This window comes from Numenius arquata, chromosome 12, assembly GCF_964106895.1.
Source record: "Numenius arquata chromosome 12, bNumArq3.hap1.1, whole genome shotgun sequence".
Classification (NCBI taxonomy): domain Eukaryota; kingdom Metazoa; phylum Chordata; class Aves; order Charadriiformes; family Scolopacidae; genus Numenius; species Numenius arquata.
In genome coordinates, this window is record NC_133587.1 from 22,142,606 (window position 1) to 22,169,770 (window position 27,165).

The 27,165-nt window shown below is 43.3% G+C and overlaps 2 protein-coding genes across 2 annotated transcripts; one reads left to right on the forward strand and one right to left on the reverse strand.

Annotated features, from left to right (window-relative positions):
- The first annotated feature begins 863 nt into the window (after positions 1–863).
- On the forward strand, positions 864–15,752 carry OLAH (oleoyl-ACP hydrolase). The gene is made up of 7 exons (XM_074157523.1): positions 864–915; positions 10,014–10,148; positions 11,694–11,832; positions 13,145–13,244; positions 14,256–14,431; positions 15,333–15,418; positions 15,619–15,752. The coding sequence occupies exons 2-7, from the start codon at positions 10,019–10,021 to the stop codon at positions 15,750–15,752; spliced, it is 765 nt and encodes a 254-aa protein (XP_074013624.1). The 5' UTR covers positions 864–915; positions 10,014–10,018.
- Positions 15,753–16,115: 363 nt separating this feature from the next.
- Positions 16,116–23,576, reverse strand: ACBD7 (acyl-CoA binding domain containing 7). The gene is made up of 4 exons (XM_074157306.1): positions 23,368–23,576; positions 16,660–16,777; positions 16,495–16,557; positions 16,116–16,406 (listed from the first exon to the last, which is right to left on the reverse strand). Exons 1-4 carry the CDS (start codon positions 23,377–23,379, stop codon positions 16,333–16,335), a joined length of 267 nt encoding a protein of 88 aa, XP_074013407.1. The 5' UTR covers positions 23,380–23,576; the 3' UTR covers positions 16,116–16,332.
- Positions 23,577–27,165: the final 3,589 nt, after the last annotated feature.

Below are 27,165 nucleotides of genomic sequence, written 5' to 3' on the forward strand. Positions count from 1 at the left end.
ATTAAGGATTGGAATGGGCTGCCCAGGGAAGTGGTTGAGGCGCCATCCCTGGAGGTATTTAAAAGATGGGTAGACATAGTGCCTAGTGACATGGTTTAGTGATGGTTTTTCTTATCAGAGTTCGGTTGATGGTTGGACTAGATGATCTTAAAGTTCCCTTCCAACCTAGAAAATTCTTTGATTCTCTGATTCCATGTTCATCTCCTCTTGAGATAGCAACAAAAATATCCATTTCGTTTTCTTCTATTTCCCATGGCCAGCCCAGACCATTTTTATGTAACTTTTATGCTTTATTTCTCTTTGCAAGACTGGAAAGTTGGCTTTTCTACTAGATCCTAGTCCCTCCAGGCTTCCTGTTTTCTCTGAGTACTTTGAAATTTTATTTTCTTTCTTGCTCAGCAGACCTTAGCAGACTGACCTCAGTGCATGTACATATTAAGTACAATAATAAAAAGGATTCTGTATTTCTTAAACCAAACTGGTTCTCAGTTAGCAGAACTCTTTTACAGCACTGCAGCTAGCTGGCTTTCTTCACACAAGTACAGACTGATTCCTGCAGCAAGCTAATAGGAGCATGGTGCTGCAAGTGTCCATGAAGCCATCGTCACATACATATTCTATAACCACTTTAATAATCTGCATTTCCATCTTAAAGCAGGTAGGTTTTCTGGAAAGTTGTTCCAGAATCTGATTGGTCCAGTGATTAAAAATCTTATTTCTAGCTATGGTTAATTCACGGGCAATCTGCAACTATCACTTGGAATGTCCTCACTTCCCCCAACCTCATCTTCCAGTGTGTTTGTAGGAAGTAATGCATTCTCTTCCATAAGCTCTCCTCTCTAGCTATGCCCTGAGTCAGATCCAGTTTGAACTCACCTTTCCTGAAGAGGCTGACCGGCGCTATAGGCAGAGCGCTCTTCAATATTCTGTCTGCTGTCACTCTTCTTTCCAAATTCCTCCAGGTGATCCTGCTAATGCATCTCTAAAGTCTTCCCTTCTGCAAATTCTGCTTTTCTCACCATGTTTCTTCTGCATGACTTCTATATTATTACTTGTGTATAATTCTCCAAGGCCATACTTAAAAGTAATAACAAGTTGGGATGCATCCTGGGTTTGATTAATTTAAGACTGTCTCTGTCTCAAGACTGCTTTCCTTTGGGTGGTGTGATATCTGCTTAATTGCATGCTTTCCCATATAAGCAGAAAACTGTGATTTTTAAGAGAAAGATTTAAGTGTATCCTTACTTTTATCCTTTGAAGTTGAGTGACTAGGAAATGAAGTACAGTTGTAGTAAAGGTGCTAAAAATGGTGCAGATTTGTTAAAATAATAATTATTGACAATAAATAATGACTGACAGAGGAGAAAAGAAATTAAACTGCTCACAGTACATATAATCCAAGGTATTTCACAATTGTCAATATTAAAAGTCAACCTTTATTAAGCAACATACATGACAGTTCTTTAAATCTTGTGTGTGCAACTGAGAAACACATCCTTCTTTGTTGCGTTACTTCAGGGATCTGTATGTGCTCGTTTTACTGCTCAAAATGAGTCACATTAAATTACTACTAGTGAATTGCAACTGCCTCAGCAATGTTTCTAGTCTTAAACAAGAATTACATTGATGGGGTTCCAGTATTAATAACTACTGGATAAAAAATTACCCTTGCACTATTTCACTATCATTTCGGAAAGAATCGTACTTACTAGTCATCCTATAAGTGTTTCACCCACTTTCAATCTTGCAAATGGCTAGAAGTGACAGTTTACTTCATGCGGTTCAGTCACTGTGACCTGCAGAGTGCTCTCTACCTATATAGCATTGCAGATGTCATTTGCCATCAATAGATAGTAAATAAGTTTCAGGTTTTAGAGACTGAGGACATTTCCTGACTTACCGTTAGGTCCGTTTGTATTAATATCGTGGTCCAAAAGAGACAGAAAATTGCCATAAAGCAGCAGCTAAGAAATGTTTAAGGGTAAGGAACTTCTGAGTATTCAGGAGTCTGAGAGGGAGATTGATCAGAGGAGCCATGTTCTGCCATCTGTGATGCATGGAAGCCAACTCAGCATGGCCACAACAGTCAGGTCTAGGATCTGTCTTGTGACAGGAGGAAGGCACTGTCACAAGGCATACGGAGGGGTAGAAGAGGGTTACAGCACAGAGTAGTCAGAGAAACCCCTCCTTACCCTCTAAGTTACCTGCTAAGATACCCTTAAAAACAGGTACAAGGCCCTGGGTACGACAGGTGAAGCACATAATGGGATAGAGGAGGAACCTGTACGGGCAGTCTTGCCAAGCTCAGAGAGACCTTGCAACAAAACCTGCACTGAGACCAGCGCCAAGAAGAAACAACCGCAAGTTATAGTCATTGGTGATTCCTTCGTGTGCAGAACGGAAGCACCCATTTGCAGACCAGATCCTCTTTTTGGGGAATTTTGTTGCTTCCTTGGGGCCCGAATTACAGACATCACCACAAGACTGAAAAGCCTAGTACGACCTTCAGCCTGCTGTCTATTCCTGCTCTTTCACATGGACACAAATGGTGTTGCAACAAAAAATCTGAGCTCAACCAAAAGAGATTTCAGAGCCCTGGGAAGAATGCTAAAAAAATTGGGAGCACAGGTAGTGTTTTCCTCAATCCTCCCAGTAACGGGGGGAGACTTTGGAAGAAACAGACGAGCCCAGGATATCAACACCTGGGTGCAGGACTGGTACCTCTGCCAAAACTTTGGGGCTTTAAACCATGAAAGAGCCTTCGAGAGGCAAGGTGTGCTGGGGCCTGACAGCATCCACTTGTCCCAATGGGGAAAGGTGTCTTCTGGTGTAAGCTGGCAGGACTGATCCAGAGAGCTTTAAACTAGAGTTGATGGCGGGGAAGTGGGTTCCAGCAGGATTGCAGCAAGTAATCCAAGGGTTGGCATGGCATTGCCGGAGGGTGGCAATGCTAGCGGGAACATTTACACTGCACGGAGGGCTCAGGAGCATATCTGAAATGCTTGTAGACCGACGTGTGCAGTATGAGAAACAAACAGGATGAACTGGAAGCGTTGGTCGGTTTCCAGACCTATGGTATCATTGGTATTATGGGACTTGTCATAGAATCATAGAAGCATAGAATTGTCTAGGTTGGAAGGGAACTTTAAGATCATCTAGTCCAACCATCAACCTAACTATGATAAGAAAAACCATCACTAAACCATGTCTCTAAGCACCATGTCAACCCGTCTTTTAAATACCTCCAGGGATGGTGCCTCAACCACTTCCCTGGGCAGCCCATTCCAAGGCTTAATAACCCTTTCCATGTAAAAATTTTTCCTAATACCCAATCTGAACCTCTCCTGGTGCAGCTTGAGGCCATTTCCTCTTGTCTCATTGCCTGTGACTTGGGAGAAGAGATCGACCCCCCCCCTGGCTACACCCTCCTTTCAGGGAGTTGGAGAGAGCAACAACTTGTCGGAAAGAGTCCCACAGTTTGAGTGCTGGGATGGAGGACTACAGGCTCTTCAGGAGGGATAGGCAGGGCAGGTGAGGTGGAGGTACCGCACTATACGTAAGGGAGAGGTTTGATTGTACAGCCCCTACAGTTAGCGATGATGTGGTTGAGAGCCTCTGGGTGAGAATTAGGGGGAAACAAAGGAGATGTAGTGGGTGTCTACTGCCAATTGCCCAGCCAGAATGTAAGCACTGTTGAGTTATTCTGTAGGCAATTAGGAGAACTTTCAGGATTGGTAGCCCTTGTCCTTATGGGAGATTTCAACTTCCCAGACATCAACTGGGAATATCACACTGCTGTGATGAGCAGGTCTTGGAAATTCTTGAAGTTTGTAGGAGATAACTTCTTGTCGCAGGTACTCAGGGAGCCAACTAGGAAAGATGCCCTCCTAGACTTGGTGTTTGCGAATAGAGAAGGACTCATTGGGGATGTGAAGGTAGGTGGCTGCCTTGGCCACAGTGATCAGGAAATGGTTTAGTTTAAAATTTTCAGTTTAATGAGAAAAAGGGACAGCAGATTTGCTATCCTGGAATTCAGAAGATCAAACTTCAAGCTATCCAGGGAGCTATTTAGCAGAGTACCCTGGGAATGTGCTTCTGAGGGCTTAGGAGTCCACGAGTGCTGGTCAGTCTTTAAGAACTACCTTTTAGAAGCATGGGAGTAGGCCATTCCACTGTGTCACAAGTCAAGCAGGTGGGGCAGAAGACCAGCTTGGCTGAACAGGGAACTCTTTGTGGAGCTCCAAAAAGAAAAAGAAATTGTATGATCTCTGGAAGTGAAATCAAGCTTCATAAGAAGATTACAGAGCTGTGGTTCATATGTGCAGGGGGAAGACACGAAAGGCCAAAGCTCAATTAGAGTAGAAACCGGCCAGTGTTATTTCAGATAACAAGAAAGGCTTTTTAAAGTATGTTATTAGCAAGAGGTATAAGAAAATGTTGGACTGGTATTTGTTGGTCATCTGACTGATGGGAATGAAGAAAAAGCAGAGGCATTCAGCGTGTTTTTGCCTCAGTCTTTAATAATATTAACACACCTTGGGCTGCCCAGTCTCCTGAGTTGGAGGACCACAAGTGTGAAAACAGTGACTTTCCATATGTGGACACTGAAAGTGTAAGGGACCAGCTGGATCAGTTGAATGTTCACAAATGCACGGGGCCTGATGGGATTCACCCCAGAGTACTGAAGGAGCTAGCGGGTTTCATGGCAGGACCCCTCTTGATCATCTACCAAAAGTCTTGGGAGTCTGAGGAGGTCCCTGCTGCCTGAAAGCTAGCCAACATTATTCAATCTACAAAAAGGGCGTGAGAGAAGACCCAGGGACTACAGACCTGTTAGTCTACCCTCAGTTCCTGGGAAAAATACGGAGATTGTACTGAGTACTGTTGAAAGGCATTTCAAGAATAATGCAATCATCAGGCACAGTCAACATGGGTTTGCAAAGGGAAAGTCCTGTTTAACTAATTTGATATCCTTCTATGATAAGGTGACTCACCGAGCAGACAAAGGGAAGGTGAAGGATGTAGTTTTTCTGGATTTGTAAGGCTTTTGATACTGTCCCTCACAGCATCCTTCTGGACAAGTTGTCTAACTGTGGGATAAGCAGGTACACGGTGCACTGGGGGAAGAGCTATCTGAAGGGCAGGGCTCAAAGGGTTGTGGTGAATGGGGCTACATCTGGCTGGTGACCAGTCACCAGCAGTGTTCCTCAGGGCTCAATTCTACGGCCAGTTCTGTTCACTATATTTATCGATGATCTGGATGCAGGAGTTGAATGCACCATTAGAAAGTTTGGTGATGATACCAAACTGGGAGGTGCTGTTGACTCTCTTGAGGGACAAGAGGCCTTGCAGAGGGATCTAGACAGATTGGAGCATTGGGCTGTGATTAATGGGATGAAATTTAACAAGTCGAAATGCCAGATTCTGCACCTAGGACGCAGTAATGCCTGGCACAACTATAAATTGGGAGGGGAGTGGCTGGTAAGCAGCCCCGCAGAAAGGGATCTGGGGGTGCTGGTCGACAGCAGGCTCAATCTGAGTCAGCAGTGTGCCCTGGCAGCCAAGAGGGAAAACCACATCCTGAGGCACATCAAACACAGTATAACCAGCTGGTCAAAAGAGGTGATTATCCCACTGTATTCAGCGACGGTGTGGCCTCACCTTGAGTACTGTGTGCAGTTCTGGGCCCCACAATTTAAGAAGGATGTGAAGGTCCTTGAATGCATCCAGAATAGGGCATTCAAGGACCTCTGGAATGATGGTGGATGAAAAGGCTGAAAGGAATGTCCTGAGGAGCGGTTAAGGACCTGTGCTTATCTATTTTGGAGAAAAGGAGGCTGAGGGATGACCTCATTGTTCTCTATAGCTTCCAGAGGGACCTGGACAGGCTTGAGAGTGGGCCTTTGCAAACCTCATGAGGTTCAACCAAGCCAAGTGCAGAGTTCTGCACCTGGGACATGGCAATCCCAAACATAAATACAGGATGGGTGGAGAATGGCTGGAGAGCAGCCCTGAGGAGAAGGACTTGGGGGTGTTGGTGGATGACAAGCTCAACATGAGCTGGCAATATGTGCTGGCGGCCCAGAAAGCCAACCCCATCCTGGGCTGCATCAAAAGAAGCGTGGCCAGCAGGACAAAGGAGGTGATTCTACCCCTCTACTCGGCTCTGGTGAGACCCCACCTGGAGTACTGTGTCCAGCTCTGGAGTCCTCAGCACAAGACAGACATGGACCTGTTGGAATCGGTCCAGCAGAGGGCCACAAAGATGATCAGAGGGCTGGAGCACCTCTCCTATGAAGACAGGCTGAGAGAGTTGGGTCTGTTCAGCCTGGAGAAGAGAAGGCTCCAGGGAGACCTTATAGTGGCCTTCCAACATCTGAAGGGGGCTACAGGAGAGATGGGGAGGGACTCTTCATCAAGGACTATAGTGATAGGATGAGGGGTAATGGTTTTAAATTGGAAGAGGGGAGATTTAGATTAGATACTAGAAAGAAATTCTTTACTGTGAGGGTGGTGAGGCACTGGAACAGGTTGCCCAGAGAAGCTGTGGATGCCCCATTCCTGGAGGTGTTCAAGGCCAGGCTGGATGGCCTTTGAGCAACCTGGTCTGGTGGGAGGTGTCCCTGCCCATGGCAGGGGAGTTGGAACTTGATGATCTTTAAGGTCCCTTCCAACTCTAACTATTCTATGATTCCATTATTCTAGGATTCTGTGATTTTTTAAGGAAATATTGTGCTGTTTGATTAATGCTATACTTTCAAATTCTTATTCTTTGCCTGCTTTATTTCCAGCCTTAGTTAGGAAATAATTGTTTATGGTAGTATTTTATTACTTTTAATAACATTATTAGTGGGCCTCATGTTTATAACAGCTGGCTTTCATAACATTAACATTGGGTGTCCGATTCTACATTTGGCAAAATTTGAGGTAGGAATAAATAAAGCGTATTTGGTGCTTTAATATAAATTGTACCTTATAGTCAAATACCTCTGATGATAGCAGCTACATCATGTGGAGAAGCAGCATTGGGCATAACAGTACAGGTCAGGACTAGCCAATATAAGCTGCTTTAAATGGTGCACCTTCCAAACATAGGCGTGCCTCATCTTACTTCATAATAATTACACCATAAAAGTACTGTGAAAGAAGCCTTAGCAACAGTTTCCATTTTGGTCACAGCTTTTGAATATTTTTACTTTATTATAATAATAATTGTTACTGATGTTTTCGATAGAGTAACACAAAAAAAATTAATTGTATTGTCCATGCACTGCTCTTGTCTTCCAGCTTGTAGAAGTTAGAACTGGCCTACCAACCAAACGCAGTGTTTTATTCAAATCGGGTGATGGTCCCCTACCCTAACATTTTCAGACCCCTACAAATCTCCAGCAGAGGTGCGAGCGCTGTACTTTGGAATATATTTCTTACAAAAGGCTGGCTTTTCTTGGTTACTTTATACAGGACTCCATGTATTAAAACTGCTACAGCTTCTGTACTGTCCCAGCCACGTTAACCTCTGCTTTTTAAATCGCTGGGGTTGATGCAGTGCATCTTCCGTAGGCTGCTGCCAAATGCTGTGTGTCATGCCTAACACATGATGCTTTTGTCTTCCCTTTGGGGAGCTCTGTGTCTCAGTCTCTGCCTTTTTTCCGGGGTGTGGGCTCCTCCCCTTAAGCCCAGAAAAGCCTTAAAGCCGGCAGCTGTGCCACCTGAATGCACATCCCCTCCTCTCCTGCAGGGCTGGCCTTGCTCCCAAAGCTGCTGATACACACGAATCCTGATTCCTGCTTCTTGCTGTGCAGGGCTGAGAAGTCGATCCGCCCTAGGGCTGGCGTCTCCTGGCACTGGTGGTCTTCCCAACTATTCAGGTATTTGTGTCTGAAGCAAGTTGGGTGTTGATGGAATAAACCTGTAGAGGTGGAAAATGTGAAAACTCTCCAGTGACTAGTAATATATCTGTAAATGGTTTAAGGACTTTGACTAAATGTGTTTCTTTACCAAGCTTGAAATGCTCCTATCGCCTTTGGAATCAGTTTGAGAAGAGATTTTTTCTTTTCTTACTTGGCTGTTAAGTTAAAACACCTGAGTTTTTGTGTCTTTTTGTGGAAGAAGTAACTGTGTAAATGGGACTAATGATACTGATGCTAATGAATCTACCAGAGGAATTATGTCTTCTGCAGCAATGGTTCCACTATCCTCGGCTCTTGAAGCTCACATCATCTGCCCACTGATTTTTGCTACAAATTTTTTGGCTTTCTGTTCTTATAGTTCCTTTGAACTGATTCTTAACAAACGTTGAGAAACTTCCTAGTTTAAACATACATAAAAATCAAGACAATTTTAGCCACAGCAACATTTGGGTAGGTTTTCTTCTGTCTTGCTTGTATTACATAGTTTTAAAATAGGTATGAATTGCTGCCTATTCTGATCTGGCTGCATTTCTCAGACATTTTGTGCAGATAAAAAAGACTGCATATAGGCATGAAGGTGTATTTTATGATGAATCAGCCCTTGCATATACTGAGCTATATACACACTGAGAAATAATGCCTGTAACAATTTTCAACATTTTGGAAGTGGAATTTTGCTGCTTGTTATCTCTTAATTACTAGCTTTTCAGTCTTTTTAACAAGAAATGTCAGTTTATCCTAAGGGCTGCAGAAAACATTTTTTAAAATCCTGTATCACTATTGGTTCTATTTAATTTATCTTTACCAGGTATTTCTGTGGCACATGGTGTTTACAGGTTCCTTTGACAGGGCACAGCCTGATATGCTATAAGTTCTAGGAGGTCGCCTCAGTGCTTATGGCCACAAATCTAATCAGCAAGAATAAAGGACAAGAAAATTGGGAAAGAATAAAAATAGTTGAGAATGGCTTTTTTCTTCAGATAGTAAAGAGAGTATCTGATGCTAGAGACAATACAGTTGACATTTTTGATGCTATTTTTCCTTCTCAGCAAGAAGGAAGGAGTAATTACAAATCTTGCTTCAGCTGTTACTTGTCTGTAACTTCTCTGTTACTTTTCTGTATTATTTTGATATTTAATATAATAATGTATAAAAAATTCATAAAAATATAATTTTTTTAATATATTTAATATTTTATATTAATACGGCTGCTGTGATAAAGCTGAATGTGGCTCTGCTTACTCCACTGTCTCAAAAAAGGACACAACAAAATTAGAAAAAGTCCAGAAGTGGGCAGCAATGATGGTCACGAGCATGAAAGCACTACCATGTCAGGGATACCTCAGCAAAGTAGGCCTTTTCATTCAGGAAAAAGAGCTGAGTAAGGGCAGAGAGAATATGAAAGAAGATCTTGGAAGTGCTCAGTGGCAAATCTGAGAGAGGCGCCATTCACTTTCTTTACCCTGTGGCCACCAAATGAAGTTGTAGGAGTTGGATTAAGAACAAAAAAGGAGAGCATTCTTTATGCAACAAGGAGTAGAGCTGTGCAACTCACTGCAAGAGGATGGCATAGATGCTAACTCTTCATGGGAATTTAAGGGGAGACTGGATACCTATGTGAAAGAAAAATTCATAGATGTTTCCTATACATAAAGAAACTCAATCCCTAGACATCCATTTTACCACTGTGGTAGAGAGATTATTGAAGTAGGTGGTCCTTATGTTTTCTAGGTCTTTAGATGGACCTCATATTGTGTATGTTCTAAAAGTCCATGTTTTTAAATGGTCACCCTGAAATCCTATATCAATTTATTTTGCTGTTTGTTACGTTCTTTGTGGTCAGTGACTCAATTAGGAGAAAATTAAAACCGAGGCTGTTGCCCAATACTATTCCATCACCATTTATAAAAGCAGAACTGGTTTCCACTGTTGCATGAAGATTATATCATATCTAAGAGATTGTTGTCGTAGCACAAGCTGATCTGATGACAGACAGAAAATATTGCAGCCCATTGTTTCAGATTAGATTTAACCCACGCTAATTTTCCTGTACCTGAAGAGTCTCGTTCTAGAATGATGTGTTTTTTTCTTGTGGTTTTTTTTCAGGAATGGAGAAGTTGGTTGTTTGTCCATACAAAAGGCCAAATGCTCTCTATAGGCTGATTTGCTTTCCATGGGCTGGAGGTGGAACTTCTCAACTTGCTCAATGGGGCAAACTCTTCAGCAGCTCAATTGAAGGCTAGTCATTTGTGTAGTTAAAGTTAAGCAAGTCTGACATACACGGTAGCCAATTTTTTTTGAATGGCGTATAATGTTCTTGAGAGCACTGCAGTCTTACTCCAATGAGTCTTATCCAGAAAGGAATTCCATTAGGAATTAGCATTCCCATTAAGGTGCTGAGTTTACTAAGTTTCTGTATCACTTGGGATCAAATTATATTGAAACAGCAATATACTGGCATATTGTTAACGTTAAAAAAAAAAAAAAGCATCATCAGGGTTAACAATGAAGATATGAGAACTATTTTTAATGTTGAGAGGCTGCACAGAATGCATTCCCTTTATCTGGAGTGTTTGCCTGGGTTTGCACTCCCTGCATCAAAACTGAAGTTTAACCTATGGATTTATAACAGTGAAATGAGATTTAGTTACAGTGCAAAGTAATTCTTATTGCTATCAGGCTGTATCAGCACTAAAAAGATTCATCGCTGAACTATTTGAAGAGGAAAAAAGGCTGTTTTCCAGACCTTCCACAAAGAAAAAAAATAGTGTAGCATTTATAGAGAGCATTGCCAACGCAATTGTACCAGTCCCCTAAGTGAGTGAATGCTTTCTGTAAAAAGTTGTACAAGTCACATCAAATTTTCCTTGAAATTTATAAAAAAAAAAAAAAGCTTGGAACTACTTCCAACAAAGTTACTGAGGAGGTGGCCTAGGAGCGACTGCAGACACAGACGAATAAAATCACAGTGCAGCATGCTCTTCCTGAGATGTTCTGTGCAGAAAGGAAGTGCAGGAGATGCAAACATTTCTGCGCTGCTATCTTTGGTATTAGGTAGTGGTTTATTCAATCTCTTCTAAGTACTTTGCATCTGACCTATTACTTCCATGTGAGTCTGGCAGTATATGTGATGATTTTAGATTTAGGAGATTTTAGAAAATCAACAATTTTTTCTGATCTATTAATTCCTTACTTTATCTAAACAGTGAGAGGAAAATCCCCAATTTTGAAAGGAATATAATAAGAGCATGTACTATGCTCTTCCATACAAATACAAATTGCCATCAATTTATATTGTTATTCCACATTTTACCCCGTGCAGTGCTGAAGAGCCTGCAAAGAAGAAAACAGGGACTGTGTGATTCTAATATGGTTTAACTTTCCAATGCTGCCCTTGGAGGGATATATTTTACACAACCCTCAAACTTACTATTATTGAAATTAATGAATTTGTGGCTGGTATTAATACTAACAGTAATAAAGTTGCTTTGAAACCTCAGCTGAGATCAGGACCTTGTGGATTTCTAACACAAGGAGTTTATCAATCAGATCAATTTGAGAGGCAACATTTGTGAGTAAAGGAAAGGATGGAAACCTAATCTCACACAGGATTAAAAAACAGTAGTAGCAACAGCAAATACATTGTATCAGCTGCAAGAAGGATTAATTTAAATAGTCTCTATATTCTGCAGAATAGATTAAAAAAACACTTAAAATTCTTTTACTGTTTCTATTTGAAATAACTATTATTCTTTTCCCTCCCTTGCTCCACCTCTTCTGCAGTGTCCTCTGTAAGGCTTCCTGGAAGAGAATCTCGTCTTAAGGAGCCTTTTGCGAAAGACATGGCAACCATAGTTAATGAATTTTCAAGTGTTTTGTTAGAAGAATTGCAGGAAAAACCATTTGCATTTTTTGGTCACAGGTAAACATATATACATCTTTAGACACCCTGGTGAAGGAGCTTTATCTTTGAACTCTCAGACTGGATAAATTCTTCCCATTATTTGCAAAAACTTTGGGGGCTGACCTGCTGGAGAGCAGCTCTGAGGAGAAAGATCTAGGAGTCCTGGTGGACTACACAATGACCACAGCCAACAATGTGCCCTTGTGGCCAAGAAGGCCAATGGCATTCTGGGGTGCATCAGGAGGAGTGTCACCAGCAGATCAGAGAGGTTATCCTCCCCCTCTGCTCTGCCCTGGTGAGGCCCCATCTGGAGCACTGTGTCCAGTTCTGGGCTCCCCAGTTCAAGAAGGACAGGGAACTGCTGGAGAGGGTACAGCAGAGGGCTACGAAGATGATGAGGGGCCTGGAGCATTTCTCTTATGAGGAGAGGCTGAGGGACTTGGGTCTTTTTAGTCTGGAGAAGAGAAGACTGAGGGGGGATCTGATCAATGTTTATAAATACTTAAAGGAAGGGTGTCAAGAGGATGGGGCCAGTCTTTTTTCAGTGGTGCCCAGGGACAGGACAAGAGGAAATGGGCACAAACTTGAACATAAGAAGCTCCACCTAAACATGAGGAGGAACTTCTTTCCTGTGAGGGTGGCAGAGCCCTGGAAGAGGCTGCCCAGGGAGGTGGTGGAGTCTCCTTCTCTGGAGACATTCCAAACCCACCTGGACACGTTCCTGTGCAACCTGCTCTGGGTGGACCTGCTCTGGCAGGGGGATTGGACTACATGATCTCCAGAGGTCCCTTCCAACCCCATGTGATTCTGTGAAAATACACTTCTGCAAAGGTCTTTTGTCAAGTCATCCTAAAAAATGCTGTTGATCTCAAAGACTGGTTATTTACTTATTGCTTCAGGCACAATGTCTTCTAAAAATGGCAGAGTTGTGTTTCTTTTCTTTTTTTACACTGATAAATTATAATTGTGTTTACTGTTAATATTTGTGTCAGTGCTTGCCCTGTATGAATGCAGGAGGTGAAACATTCATAAAACACATAGATTTTTAAGATCACTTAGAACCAAGTATTCAAAATAACTGTTCTTACTGCAAATTGAGGAGACTACTAAAAGACCAAGAGATTAAAAAAAGGTCTGATTTGTAAAACTAGACTGCATAGGAATACACTTCATGTCATTTAGCTAATATCACTATAATTTACGTGTCATATATGCTTTCAGTAACTGTTCAAGATAGCCAGTTATCACTGAAATTCAAATTATATTTAAATTTTCCAATTTTTACATTTGTTTTTGCTTACTTTGCTTTAATTTCTCTTTTTTGCTGCAGTTTTGGATCTTATATTAGTTTTGCAGTTGCACTGCACTTGAAAGAGAAGTATGGACTAGAGCCGTTCCATCTTTTTCTATCAGGGGCACATGCCCCACACGTAAGTTACAGAATCATTAATAGCACGAAACAGAACAGTATATAAGCTACCAAGAGTAAAAATAACTTTTTTACAGTATAGTGTGCAGAGTGGCTTTAATACAAAACAAGCACTGCTTCTGAACACCTGCAGAAGAATGTTCTGTTTTCTTAGAGGAAATAAATTCCAAGGCAGACGGAGAATTTCACGCTACAGAATATTCCCTGCTGCTAACCTCAGCCTCAGCAGAACAGTCTCCTTATGCTAATGCTACCTTTTTTGAATGCTGTATTATTTACTATGGCCTTTGTCTTAATACTAAAAAGTAATCAAAACAAAATATGAAATGCCACTCCCTGCTCTGTAAGGTGAAATACCTGCCTTAACCTCGTCTTTCACAAACATCCTGCCCCAGCCCTCAGTACATTTGTACTTTCTTTCCCTCTTAATTCTTTGTTGGCTTTTTAATCTATACTTGGCTTCTTCTGAGGTTCTGGTGGTTCTGCTAATCTTTCTCAGGAGAACAACAGTGAAGTGGCTTTTTCCCAGCCCTCCTGTCCTCAGTCATCATTTTCTATTTCCGTTCTTCTCTTTCTGAAGCTTCTTAGAAATCCTAAGTACGAGCTAGTACTTCATGGAAGGAATTATTATTCCTGCAAATTTTCATAACTGGTTGGTCTCTCCAATCCTACATTAGTCAGATTTGTGTCCACTGCTAGGCTTCTCTTTCTCTTAAACAGATTATTTTATTAGTTGTATTTCAATCGTGAGAGTCTGAACAAAATTAATTAATGGTTATTTGTCTGTAGAAGTTTCAGACCTTGAGGGTACTTGGCTTACTCAGAATCTGTATTTTCAGCAGAGTCTACTAACCCTTTCCAAGAAGTATTCTCTGTGGATGTTAAACTAATCAGACAGTGTATTTTGGAGACAGACAATCATTGTATTTTTTTACTAAAACAACTCTTAATGAAAATACTGTTTAAAGTGTATTATGTACAACATCTGATCAGTTTTGTCCGGTGCTGACAGTCTGAAGAATTTGTTCCCATCAAAACTGCATCCATATCTGATGCAAAAGATGAAGACATTCTTAAATATATAGAAATTTTAGGAGGGACTCCTTCTGAGCTTCTACAAAACGAAGACGTTAAGAAACATCTGATACTTACTTTCAGAGAAGACCTTAGAGTTCTTCAGACACTTTCGTAAGTTTTACAATTTTGTATTACGTTTATATTTGTATTTTATAGTTTTACTTCTGTCCAATCATTTCAGGTTTTCTTTTTTCTTTCTCTGTAATTTGCTCTTTTTTCTGTTATAAAAAGAATATGGAACAGTAATCGCCGTTTTCTCCCTTGTGTGCTTTTCCATTTATATTCTGGGATTTAAGCCCTAGATGAAAACACTGCTTACTGTAGCAACCACTACAGTGATTACAGCAGGGAACATGTCATGGTAGCATTACAGTTCTACTTAGGATCCAAAGTCAGTAGCCACTAAAAAGCGTATTCTTGCATCTTTTCTTTCTGAGACTAATAAGCTCAACTGATCATGCTTCAGGATGACTGCATCCAGCCTCCTGATCCGAGGCCCCGTAGCCCAACCAGAAGCAAAGAATGCCTGTGTTCTAGGCATCTAGAGAGCTGCTTCTGTCCTAACTGCATCCCCACCCGATGCTACACATCAGCTCACGTAGCTGAGTGCTTTAGGTTTTGTACCCTGGCGAAGACAAGGACACTCTTGGATGTGGGACCCACTTTGGCCATAGGAACCTGACGCTGATAAGGCCCTGAAACGTTAGAACTGGAATAGAAGCAGACAACATAATCGTTTGTTGTAGGTGAAAATTTTCATTGCAGGTTGAAGCTCTTTTTTTTTCCTAACTGTTGGCTCATTCTTTCTTTAAAATTTTAGACCTAATTGCAGTAGGGTAAGGAGCTAAGAATCTTACAGCTACAGTAATTCCTTCTCCTGATGTTCTGCACAATCTAATCCCTGAAGTTTGTTACACTTTTGGAGGATATTTCAAGCTATTTTGCATGTGGAAGCAAACCCCAAATATAGGTATTTTATGGAAAGTCTTATTACTACTTCTTGCGTTCACAGTTTCGAGAAGGCAGAAAGGAATATCCCCTTCTCTTGCGATATCACCTGCTTTAATGGGTCTGAAGATAAATCACATGATATAGAAGGTACTTTGCTTAAATGGTTTTCCTCTTATACTTACATATTTTCCTGTTGTATTGAATCAGTTAATGAAGAGTTTTCTGGAGTCTTTTATCTCCTTCTTAAATAAAACAAATCAACAAGGGGATTTAAAATAATTACCTCATAATAACTTTGAAATAGTTAGTAAAATGATCACAGTAGTTGACATTTCTCTCTTTTGCAGCCTGGCATGATCTAACAAGTGGAGATATCTCCTTTTACGAGCTTCCTGGAGGTCACTTTTATCTGCTGGAACCCTCTAATGAAATTTTCTTGACAAAACACATAACAAAATGTATAGAAAATGCTGGTCTATGAGTATTTCCCTCTATTCTAATGGCAGAAGGTGTAAGATTAGTCCAAAGCACTTCATAATAAGTCATTCTTTCTGTACAGCTGCGTGCAGTTGTGCCTAAGAGTTGCTCTGTTCCTCCAGATCTCTGTAAACCTTTAAAAGGGAGAGATTTTCTGATTTTTTTTTTTTTAAATAAATATTGGCTTTCATTCTGAAAAAAGTTTTTGTCTTTTCTCATCTTGGATGTGCACAAACTTCATTCCAAGACCTCATTTGCAAAAAATGACAGCTATACTATTTTACTTTTTACTATTTTACTTCTCTGTTTGTGTGCTCCCGTAAAAATGCTCAATATAATTTAATACCCACAAAAATCCACAATTCTTACAGAAAGGTTAATTTATTAGGTTCATGTTTATTTAGAATAAGATACAATCTAAAAATAGAGTAGGTATGTAAATACCCTTTACAGTCAAACAGCTTATTCTTAAAAGATTTTACTGTCAGACTACACAATAAGGAGTTAGTACTGCATTTTTCTCCACAGAGTTAGTGCATTAGCTCCTGAAGAGTTAGTTGTTAGTGGGAACTATTTTGAGTATGCTAGATCCCATATTTTTCTATCATTGCTTTTGCTTTAGAGATATAGGCATTCATGGCGTCCTCCTTTGATAAACCTGCAAAGAAAAGTAGGAGTCATTATCTTTCCTCATTTGTCGTCCTTATAAACATGACTACATCATGTAAATTTAATTGGCGTAACACCTTTTTTCAGGTTCCATGCCTCCCATTTGGCTTTGCCTTTCAAATCTAGCATTCCTGGACAATCTGCAAAATAAATGCATACCTTTGATTATCATGCAGATTTACACAACATTTGCTTAATTTCATCAAGATATGGGAGTAAATGCAAAGTATATATAGGAATACCAATGTTAATATCTCCAACAGTAGCCTGTTTGTAGAATCCATAAAGTTCCTTCAGTTCTTCATCAGTTGGTCGTGTTTTTAGTTTTTTTACATCTTCTGCAGCACCATCGAAGTCAGCCTGATGAAAGAAAAAAAAATGTTTTCTTCTCAAGGGGTGTGCTTAAAATACGAAGTATAGCACACACAGTAGTATCATTAGGTACTCTCAACTACTACTCACCTGGGGTTAGCAGCAAGTCTAGGCATTTTCCGGTGAAAGATGCTTAATAAAACCTTAAGTTACTAGAAAAGGAACTAGGTCTTCGTAGCTGATGGGGTCAGCACTGCTAAAATAAGTACACCTCTTTTTTCCCAACAGTTTTACATCTAAACACTTGGAAGCATTACAGACTGTCCAGTGTCAGGATATCTACAGATACATTCATGCAAGCAGCCTATCCAATGAATGTGGTGGATATGTCTTTCAGTGACACTGGGGGTAGGAAGGCGTTCATTGAAGTTCACGGCCCAGCAGTAATCTCTGAACCCTTTTGGCCCTGACTGCATGGCAGAGTTTCAGTACCCTGTGGGGGTACTGCCCATTTCCCCCTTCATTTCCACTTCTCTGCTGACAGTGCAGTAGGTGACCAACAGCTAGCACGGACGTACCTCACGGAGATGAGCAATGCTACTGCCAGGACCACCTTCAACACCCAGCTCTTAGACACAGTGGGGGGTGGGGAATGCCATCCAGAGCGACCTTGACAGGTTTGAGAGGTGGGCCAGTGTGAACATCATGAAGTTCAACAAGACCAAGTACAAAATCCCACACCCGGGTCAAGGCAATCCCAAGCACAAATACAGGGTGGGCAGAGAATGGATTGAGAGCAGCCCCGAGGAGAAGGACTTGGGGGTGTTGGTTGATGAGAAGCTCAACATGACCTGGCAATGTCCCTCTCTACTCTGCACTCGTGAGACCCCACCTGGAGTACTGTGTTCAGCTTTGGAGTCCTCAACATGGAAAGGACATGGACCTGTTGGAATGGGTCCAGCAGAGGGCCACGAAGATGAGCAGAGGAATAGAACACCTCTCCTACGAAGACAGGCTGAGAGAGTTGGGGTTCTTCAGCCTGGAGAAGTGAAGGCTCCGGGGAGGCCTCATAGCAGCCTTCCAATATCTGAAGGGAGCCTACAGGAGAGCCAGAGAGGGACTCTTTGTCAGGAAATGTAGTGTCAGGACAAGGGGTAATGGTTTTAAATTGGAAGAGGGGAGATTTAGATTAGATATTAGGAGGAAATTCTTTCCTGTGAGGGTGGTGAGACACTGGAACAGGTTGCCCAGAGAAGCTGTGGACGCCCCATCCCTGGAGGTGTTCAAGGCCAGGCTGGATGGGGCTTTGAGCCACCTGGTCTGGTGGGAGGTGTCCCTGCCCATGGCAGGGGGGTTGGAACTAGATGATCTTTAAGGTCCCTTCCAACCCGAACCATTCTATGATTTATAACATTGATCAGATGCCCCCTCAGCCTTCTCTTCTCCAGACTAAAAAGACCCAAGTCACTCAGCCTTTCCTCATAAGAGAGATGCTCCAGGCCCCTCATCATCTTCGTAGCCCTCTGCTGTACCCTTTCCAGCAGGTCCCTGTCCTTCTTGAACTGGGGAGCCCAGAACTGGACACAGTGCTCCAGATGGGGCCTCACCAGGGCAGAGCAGAGGGGGAGGATAAATAGCATGCACGGAATCCTCAACCTTCACAATATGTAGTGACCTTTACATAAATACTAGCATTGAGAGGCCTTTTCTAACCTGTACGGGGTGGCGTTTTGCAGTCTGACAGCAAAGGGTGTATCTGCCTTAAAACAAACTGCCGTAAAACAAACATTTTGAAATTATCTTAAAGTAATAAGCTCTGTGGAGTAGGAGCTTGTGCAATTTAAAAAAGAGGAAAGCACTCTGGCAAGTTAGCTAAACGAAAGAATTTCAGTTTGATTTAATGTTTTAGATTAGCAATAGGGGCATTAATAATGATGTAGATTCAATACTTATAAGAACTCTAGATATGTATATTCATGAATGAAGGGTTTTGCTGTCATGCCGGTGGTGAAATATCTCCATGTATAGGTCAGGAGACACAGTTATAGTATTTGCCACAAAGTGCAAGTCAATTAATTTTTGTTCTTCTAAAACCCCTTTAAATTGCAGATGTTAAAAGGAAATATTTAAATATAGAAATATTTTATGAATGTAATTATACAAGAATGAAAACCCTTATATTTCAGGTCAAATCACTAAATGATAAAAACTCAGAAATCTTCTGTCAGCTGGCCAAGTTTTCATGACACACACAGTAGTACAATCAGATCCCTAAGGAACTCCTGCTGAAAAATCTTTTTAACCGTGGCTGCACTGCCACAGTTGCAACAGGTGTGGCTACAGACAGGTATTTCAGATATTTTAATTTTTTCTTTAAATACTAAATCTGCTGAACAGCAATTAAATAAAGAAGGGTACAAAGAAACTCCTGCTAATTACTCTGTAAAGTCTGGCATTAGAATTCCATTGGACTTTATGAAGCTTACAGCACAAGTTGTAACAGTATTTCCCTTAGGATCAGCCGTTAGGCTAATGTGAAAACGGTATATTCTCTACATCTACATGTTCTTGATGCCATAGAAGAAAAAATCCATACAAACAAGCAAATCCTAATCTCAAATCTGATTAGAGAAATATATTCTTTCTCCAGAAATGAAAGCTTTGATGGCTTCTAGCTTAGGTGCAAACAAAAATATTTTGCATCGTGTACCATTCATTCTCTGGTTTATCCTGTATGTTCAAAAGAGAAGTATCTTTGGCCATAAAATAAAAGAACAGTGTTTTAGTTATTAATCACAGTACATGGTTCATATGTGCTTCTTGCAAGCAATATAATAAAGTCTTCACTATGAGGAATTCCTTATATTTGTAATATTAATATTTGCTTTCATGAAAGCCTTGCAATCTTTATTTTTCTTTTTATGCGGTACTTTTGTTCTCCTTCTGTAGGGTAACTCTACCTGAATTTCAGCAACTCTAGATGTTAAACTCATTTCTAATTTTTCACCAAAAATTGCCAAGAGTCATAGAAAGTAAGTAAATATCAATAACCTTCCTTTCAGAAGCAAAACCGGAAAGGTGAACACAGGCATCTGAGACCAGCAAGTTTCCAACAGTGCAGGGAGCAAATTTGGGGCTTTGGGGCACGAGGGTGCTGCCCTGTGCCTAAGGCACAGCGTGGGTGCCTTCTGCCTGGGAGCACAGGGGCAGACGGACACCTTGCTGTAAGCTAAACAGGAGTCTGAACTCACAGTGCTTGTGAGACTGTTCATATGACTTTTTGCCTCGCCATGTACCTTGACAGATAGGTAGCTTGCCCCTCCATCAAAATAGGCCCTGTCCACTTTGTGCTTACCTCAGGGCAGGAGCAAGGACACGAGCACTTCCTGCAGAGGAACTTGTATTGGTATTTTAGGCACCAATACAGGTTAGGTGTGGACCTGCTGGAGTCAAGTTCTGAAGAGAAAGATCTGGGGGTCCTGGTAGACAGCAAAATGACAATGAGCAAGCAGTGTGCTCTTGTGGCCAGGAAGGCCAACGGAATCCTGGGCTGCATAGGGAAGAGTGTGGCTAGTAGGTCGAGGGAAGTCATTCTCCCCCTCTACTCTGCACTGGTGAGGCCACAACTGGAATACTGCATCCAGTTCTGGGCTCCCCAATTCAAGAGGGATAGGGAACTACTGGAGAGAGTCCAGCGAAGGGCAACGAGGATGATTCAAGGATTGGAGCATCTCCCTTATGAAGAAAGGCTGAGAGAGCTGGGACTCTTTAGTCTGGAGAAGAGAAGGCTGAGGGGAGACCTTATCTATGTTTACAAGTACCTAAAGGGCGGGTTGAAGGAGGATGGAGCCGGACTCTTTTCAGTGGTTGCCAGTGAAAGGACGAGGGGCAACGGGCACAAGTTGGAACATGGGAGGTTCCACTCAAATACGAGAAAAAAACTTCTTCACAGTGAGGGTGCCAGAGCCCTGGAACAGGCTGCCCAGGGAGGTTGTGGAGTCCCCTTCTCTGGAGATCTTCAAGACCTACCTGGATGCAGTCCTGAGTAACATGCTCTGACATGCTCTGGGCAATCCTGCTTCTGCAGGGGAGTTGGACTAGATGATCTTTATGGTCCCTTCCAACTCTAAAAATTCAGTGAAATTCAGTGAAAATTCAGTGAACTCACGTGCTCTGAATTTTCATTGTGGCTTACCCCAGCATCACTCCAGACATGCCACGCTGCTGCCCAGTGCTTCAGACACCATAGCATTAGGACACAAAGGAGTTTTTATACTCAGGTACCAAAACTGTAGCCTAATTACGCAAACACACATGTCCACATATGCACTGACAAGATAAATGTACAGCATTTATTATGGAGAAGTGCTCAACGAGGGGAAACTAAATCAACAGTGCAACTAACTTATCACTGAATTAAAAATAGCACACTGTACATCTTTGACACTCCTAAAAGCAATGTGACATTCTTGACTATACCTATCAGGGACTCCTACATCACAGACATCTCTTAACATTTACCATACACGTACAAACAAAGCAGCATTCCGGCTCTGTTAACAGGAAGATTAAGAAGTGATATCGATAATAAAACATAACTGAGTTGCCACAATAGGTTAAAGTTTAAATAAGCTTTATCTTCATCTTTATACTGTGGCCACTACTGCATGTGAGCCTCGGCCAGCACTGACGTACAATGACTGTTCAAGTCAGTGGAAATCTTCCACATGCCTTGAATTGTTTTCTGATCTAAACTTCACAGTAAGAATGAAGAATTAGGCTTGTACAAGACAAAAGATAACTCCAAAAAAAAAAAATTAAGAAAGGAAACCATTAAGTTAATAAGCTTCTTATCTTCCTACACTTTTATTCCATTTGGTTCTATAGGCAAGTATCACAAGATAACTGTTTTAAAAATACATAAATGTGTATCTTACACAGCAAGAAATATGCAGAAATGAAATTTAAATACTAAATGTTTCTTTCTTCATCTCCCTCTAGCCAATAATTGTGCACAGACTGTTGCTTAGGATTTGCTTGCTTACAGAACATGCTTAGGAGTGGCCTATAAAAATATAATTCCTTTTTAATCATGTGCCGATAAAATTCCCTTTAACTCCTCAAATTAAGAGCATAAGAATATATACAGACATAAACATTCACATACACACATGCATTAAAGAAAAATGCACAAATCATCAGGCTATTATCACATACTCCCTTATTGCAAAGAAAAAAGCTCAAATGAATTCTTCATTTACAGCAGAATATTTTACCAGTTTGCAAAACTTAGAAATCTTTTACAGCCCCCCCCCCCGAATGAAAACATTATTGTATTCATTTCATCCTCATTCCCGTAGAGCTTGATTCAATGAATTTTTATGGATACGGATGGTAGCTGTCAACCAAAGCAATCATGGATAAAAAAACCCTCTATAACGTCTAATGCAGAATGTGTAGGATATCACAATATTTTGTGTGAAAGTGTAACTGTAGACAGCAATGGCACATTATACTGCACTCACCTCTTTCTGCTAAATCATCAGGCTAATAAATTTATTTTCTAGAGCAAATTCAAGGCAGAATAAAACAAGCTATGAATTCAGTGATCACTAACTAAACAAAGGTGGTGTTATGTTTGGGATTTGGCAATTCTGACCCACTGAAGAAATCGGATTCTTCCTCTTAGCTATAAAACACCACAATGAAATCTCTGTGCCGTTCGACATAATTGCAGCTCAGAAGAAAATTGCTGAGCTACTGGCAATACATTCCCTGCATCTAGGTCAGGGCATTATGTTGCTGACTCTTTGCAAAACGCGCACACTAACTAAGCTGAGACAGACATTATAATGAGACTGGGATAAAAGGGCTTGCAAATCTGGAAGTGAAAGGGATAATAGAAAGCCTAATGAAGAAAAACAACCTAATCCGTCACAGCATGGGCAAGACAAGGGACGTATTCATAGTTTGCTACAAAGGTAGGAGGCTAAAAGCCAGCAATGAAGATAATTTCCTCCAGAACTATTTAAATCTATAGTCAGAGAGAAGGTAGAAGGAAGCTCTCTTGAGCCAGAAGGTGGAAAGGAGAAGCTTTCCTACCCAAACATAAGCCCATCAAAATGTGCCACCCCAAAGATGCACACATCTTAAAAAAATGCGCACAACTCCCTTAAAAATTATTCATGCTTTCCAAATGCACATATAACACTGCTTCAGTGTTAGAAGTTTCCCTCCTCCTTTTATAGCTCCAAGTAACTAGCAAGATCCTAAAAAAAAAGAAATATGTACCTACCTTTCAATACATAATCCAGTCCTAGCAAACTCAGACGCACACATTAAAAAAAAAATAATTCAGGCATGCTCTAAACAGGTAAGGCTCAAAGAAATTACATGACCTATGAACAGTTCAAAATAAGCAGCATGTCTCTCACCCTCCACTTGCAAAAAGTAATGCATTATTTAATCTCCAGAGGCTTAGGCAAATTTCCCGTGCCGCAAGGTAACCTTGATTTTGCAGTAATAATCCTGATGGCTGCAGAAACACGGCTGCTTCCGACACGGCACCGCACGGACGGACAGTGTCCCCCTCCCCGTCCTCTGCTGGCATCTGTCCCACCCGATGCAGAACCGCTCACCTGGAGAGTCATGGTGCTGCGAGGATGCCCAGGGAATCTCGCTCCTTCTCTGGCGGGGACGCAGCGCTTCTGCCTCTCGGCTCCTGCGGCCCTTGGGGGACGTGCCCTGCGGAGCGCGATGGGCTGGCGAGGAGTGACCTCAGCTCGCCCGCCGCAGCAAAGCCACGACGCCGGGGCTGGACGCGGGGGCTGGCTCCCCCTGCACCTCTCGGGACCTGCAGGGACAACTGAGCCACTACAAAATGCCGGGGAAGGGGTGGTGGGGGCATTGAGCCTACACTAGTTTCTTCAGGAAGAAGAAACCCTCCAGCTGCAGCTCTGAAAAACATGCGGGTCACCCCAGGGATACCACACTCCATAGTTACATACACAAAATACCTTGGGAATGCTGATTTTTAAATTGCTCTACTAAATACAGAATAAAAAAAATAATAATAAATGAATGGATAAACTAAAACTGTAACCATTAAAGGAAAAAAATCCATCCATGCTTATCTATTAAAGGGAAAAAATGCTTCCATGCTTTTCTTGATGGTTGGACTTGATGATCTTAAAGGTCCCTTCCAACCTAGACGATTCTATGATTCTATTACATCAATTCATAAATTATTTATATTCACCCTCCATACGTGGCCTCATCATTCCTTGAGCATGGTTTAATTACGATACTATATGCTTCAGCATTTAAAAATCAATTAACATCCATAAACCCATGTAAAAAGAGTGTTTCCCCTCAAGTGAAGTCTGGGTTAAATTAAGGTAACTGACATCCTGGGTGTCAGTTACCTTACATCCTTACCTTACCTAGGATGTCAGATACCTTACATCCTAAATTAAGGTAACTGACACCAGAAATCCTGGTCTCAAAATTGGAAACTCATGGATTCGATGGATGGACTACTCGGTGGATCAGGAATTGGCCGGATAGCCGCACGCAAAGGGTTGCGGTCAATGGCTCAATGTCCAATTGGCGGCCAGTGACGAGTTCCTCAGGGGTTGGTACTGGGACCAGTGCTGTTCAAGATCTTTGTCGGAGACATGGACAGTGGGATAGAGTGCACCCTCAGCAAGTTTGCCGATGACACCAAGCTCAGTGGCACGGTCAACACGCTGGAGGGAAGGGATGCCATCCAGAGGGACGTGGACAGGCTTGAGAGGTAGGCTCGTGCAAACTTCATGAAGTTCAACCAGGCCAAGTGCAAGGTCCTGCACCTGGGACGTGGCAATCCCAGGCACAAATACAGGTTGGGCGGAGAATGGCTGGAGAGCAGCCCTGAGGAGAAGGACTTGAGGGTGATGGTGGATGAGAAGCTCAACATGAGCCGGCAATGTGCACTGGCAGCCCAGAAAGCCAACCGCATCCTGGGCTGCATCAAGAGAAGTGTGGCCAGCAGGTCGCAGGTGATTCTGCCCCTCTACTGGGCTCTGGTGAGACCCCACCTGGAATACTGTGTCCAGCTTTGGATTCCTCAGCACAGGAAGGACATGCACCTGTTGGAACGAGTCCAGAGGAGGGCCACGAAGATGATCAGAGGGCTGGAGCATCTCCCCTATGAAGACAGGCTGAGAGAGTTGGGTCTGTTCAGCCTGGAGAAGTGAAGGCTCCGGGGAGGCCTCATAGCAGCCTTCCAACATCTGAAGGGAGCCTACAGGAGAGCCGGAGAGGGACTCTTTGTCAGGAAGTGTAGTGACAGGACAAGGGGTAATGGTTTTAAATTGAAAGAGGGGAGATTTAGATTGGATACCAGAAAGAAATTCTTTCCTGTGAGGGTGGTGAGACACTGGAACAGGTTGCCCAGAGAAGCTGTGGACGCCCCATCCCTGGAGGTGTTCAAGGCCAGGCTGGATGGGGCTTTGAGCCACCTGGTCTGGTGGGAGGTGTCCCTGCCCATGGCAGGGGGTGTTGGAACTAGATGATCTTTAAGGTCCCTTCCAATTCTAACCATTCTATGATTAATGAGAAAACAAACGCTAGAAAACAAACCAAGTACATTTTGGTAAATAACAGGAGATTAAAAAAAAATAAAAAATGAAAGCAACTCCATCAGCTCTTGTCTCCAAAACCAGGAAGCAGCAGTGCAGGTTTGGGGCTGGGGAAGCTCTGCTCTTTCAGGTACAAGTGCAGGCGACCCCGCTGCGCACGAGGGTGAATACAGAAACTGAAGGTGTTTGTGAAGGTTTGTTAATGGCTCGCAGCAGATTGTGGGAAGCACTGAACATAACCAGTGTTCTTACCCGTCACCTTACTGCCGGCGGTGGAATTCGGTGTACAGGGACAGCATGTCACCTACTAAACAGCAGCCAGAGACACCCCTGTGGCTGTGAAGTCCCTATGGAGCATCTGTTGACCGGGCTTGGCCACGATTTCACTAGATGACGCACGATGAGGCAGATGTGCTATTACCTATAAAACAATTTATGGCAGCAAAGCGAGGAAACGCCACCAGCCTTTTAACGCCGCCTTTCACCACCGCGCCCTTTCTCTGCCCGGTGACGGGCGGCCTCCCGTGGAGCCCAGCCCGCCTGTCATCGCCCGCCGGGCCGCGGGTGTCGGCGGCTCTGGTCCGCACCGCGACGGGCCGCGAACCCCCCGGACCCCCCTCCCTTCCCGCTCCCCTCCGCCGCCGCTCTCTGCCGGGCCCGCTCCGGGGCGGGAGGACCGCCTGAGAACAGCCGGAGGGAGGTGGGGCCGCGCCGGCGCAGAGGCGGGCCCAGGGCGGCGCTGAGGGGCGGAGCGGGGCCGCGCTGGGCGCCGAGGCTGACGGCGTGCGCCCGGGGACCGGCGGAGGCCTTGCTGGAGGTAGGGCGGTCGCGGCCCGGGCCGTGCGGTCGGGCGGGGGAGACCGGCCCGCTCCCGCGGCGGCAACCTGGGCCCGGCCCAGCCCAGCCCAGCCCGCAGCTGCTCCGCGGGCGGGTATGGGCCCGGCGGCCGCGGGGAGGCGGCGGGGCCCTCTCCCTCAGCGACCCGCCGGTGCTTTTTCCGCGGGTTCCGCTGGTTCATCCCGCCGTCGCTCGCCGCGGTCCGGAGCCGGCGGGAGGCGGGCGCGGGGGGAGGCGGGCGGCCTTTCCCCCTTCTCCTGCGGCGGGAGGCGGCGGGGGTGGTGACAGCGCTGCGAGGTCGAGGAGATGACCCCATCCTTTTTTTTTTTTTTTTTTTCCCTTGTTGCTTTATTTCCGATTCCCGCATGCTCGTTCTGCTCATTAGTGCCCGTTTTGTAAAGAAAAATTCAATCTTTCAGCTGTGAAATCTCTCATGTTTTGCTCCTTTCTGTCGCTGATTGCTTGATAAGAGGGCATCAGAGCATCGCAAACAGAGAGGTTTTAAAAATGATAGGCAAAACCTTTTTTAACCTGTTATAAGCTTCCAGTTTCTGACCCAGGCACATGTAAGATTTCTAGTCGTCATTTCCATTCTTAAGTTGTTTCCACTTTCTGGTTGTTGGCCACTGTGCTGGAAAGCTGAAGGGGTTAGATAACCGTGCGCAGGGTAGCCCCATAAAGGGCTAATCAAGCGAGGTGGCAGGTTTGGTCCATCTTGCGTCCCTAGGGCACCCACTCTGGGTGTCGGGAGCAGAGGGGAAGGGGGGACGGAAAGGGGCAGGGTGGCACCATGGCCTCCCCAAGGAGCGGGATGGACTGTGGCCTGGGTGGCCCTGCAGAGCGTTTCGTGGGTTCTTCTGAGAGGAGGCAGCGGTGCCTTGTTGTAATTTGAAATGCTGACTTTGTTTTACCCTTCTCTGGAAACGTCTTCCATGGTTTTGACTCTCATTGTGGATAACAGCTTCGCAGTTCCCCTTT

Coding starts and splice junctions, on each gene's coding strand:
- OLAH (XM_074157523.1), top strand. CDS start 10,019: ATGGAGAAGTTGGTTGTTTGTCCATACAAAAGGCCAAATGCTCTCTAT. Junction 14,432..15,332: donor AGAGTTCTTCAGACACTTTC/GTAAGTTTTACA, acceptor TTGCGTTCACAG/TTTCGAGAAGGCAGAAAGGA. Junction 15,419..15,618: donor TAAATCACATGATATAGAAG/GTACTTTGCTTA, acceptor TCTCTTTTGCAG/CCTGGCATGATCTAACAAGT.
- ACBD7 (XM_074157306.1), bottom strand. Junction 16,558..16,659: donor TGTTGGAGATATTAACATTG/GTATTCCTATAT, acceptor TTTATTTTGCAG/ATTGTCCAGGAATGCTAGAT. Junction 16,407..16,494: donor GGCATGGAACCTGAAAAAAG/GTGTTACGCCAA, acceptor TTTTCTTTGCAG/GTTTATCAAAGGAGGACGCC.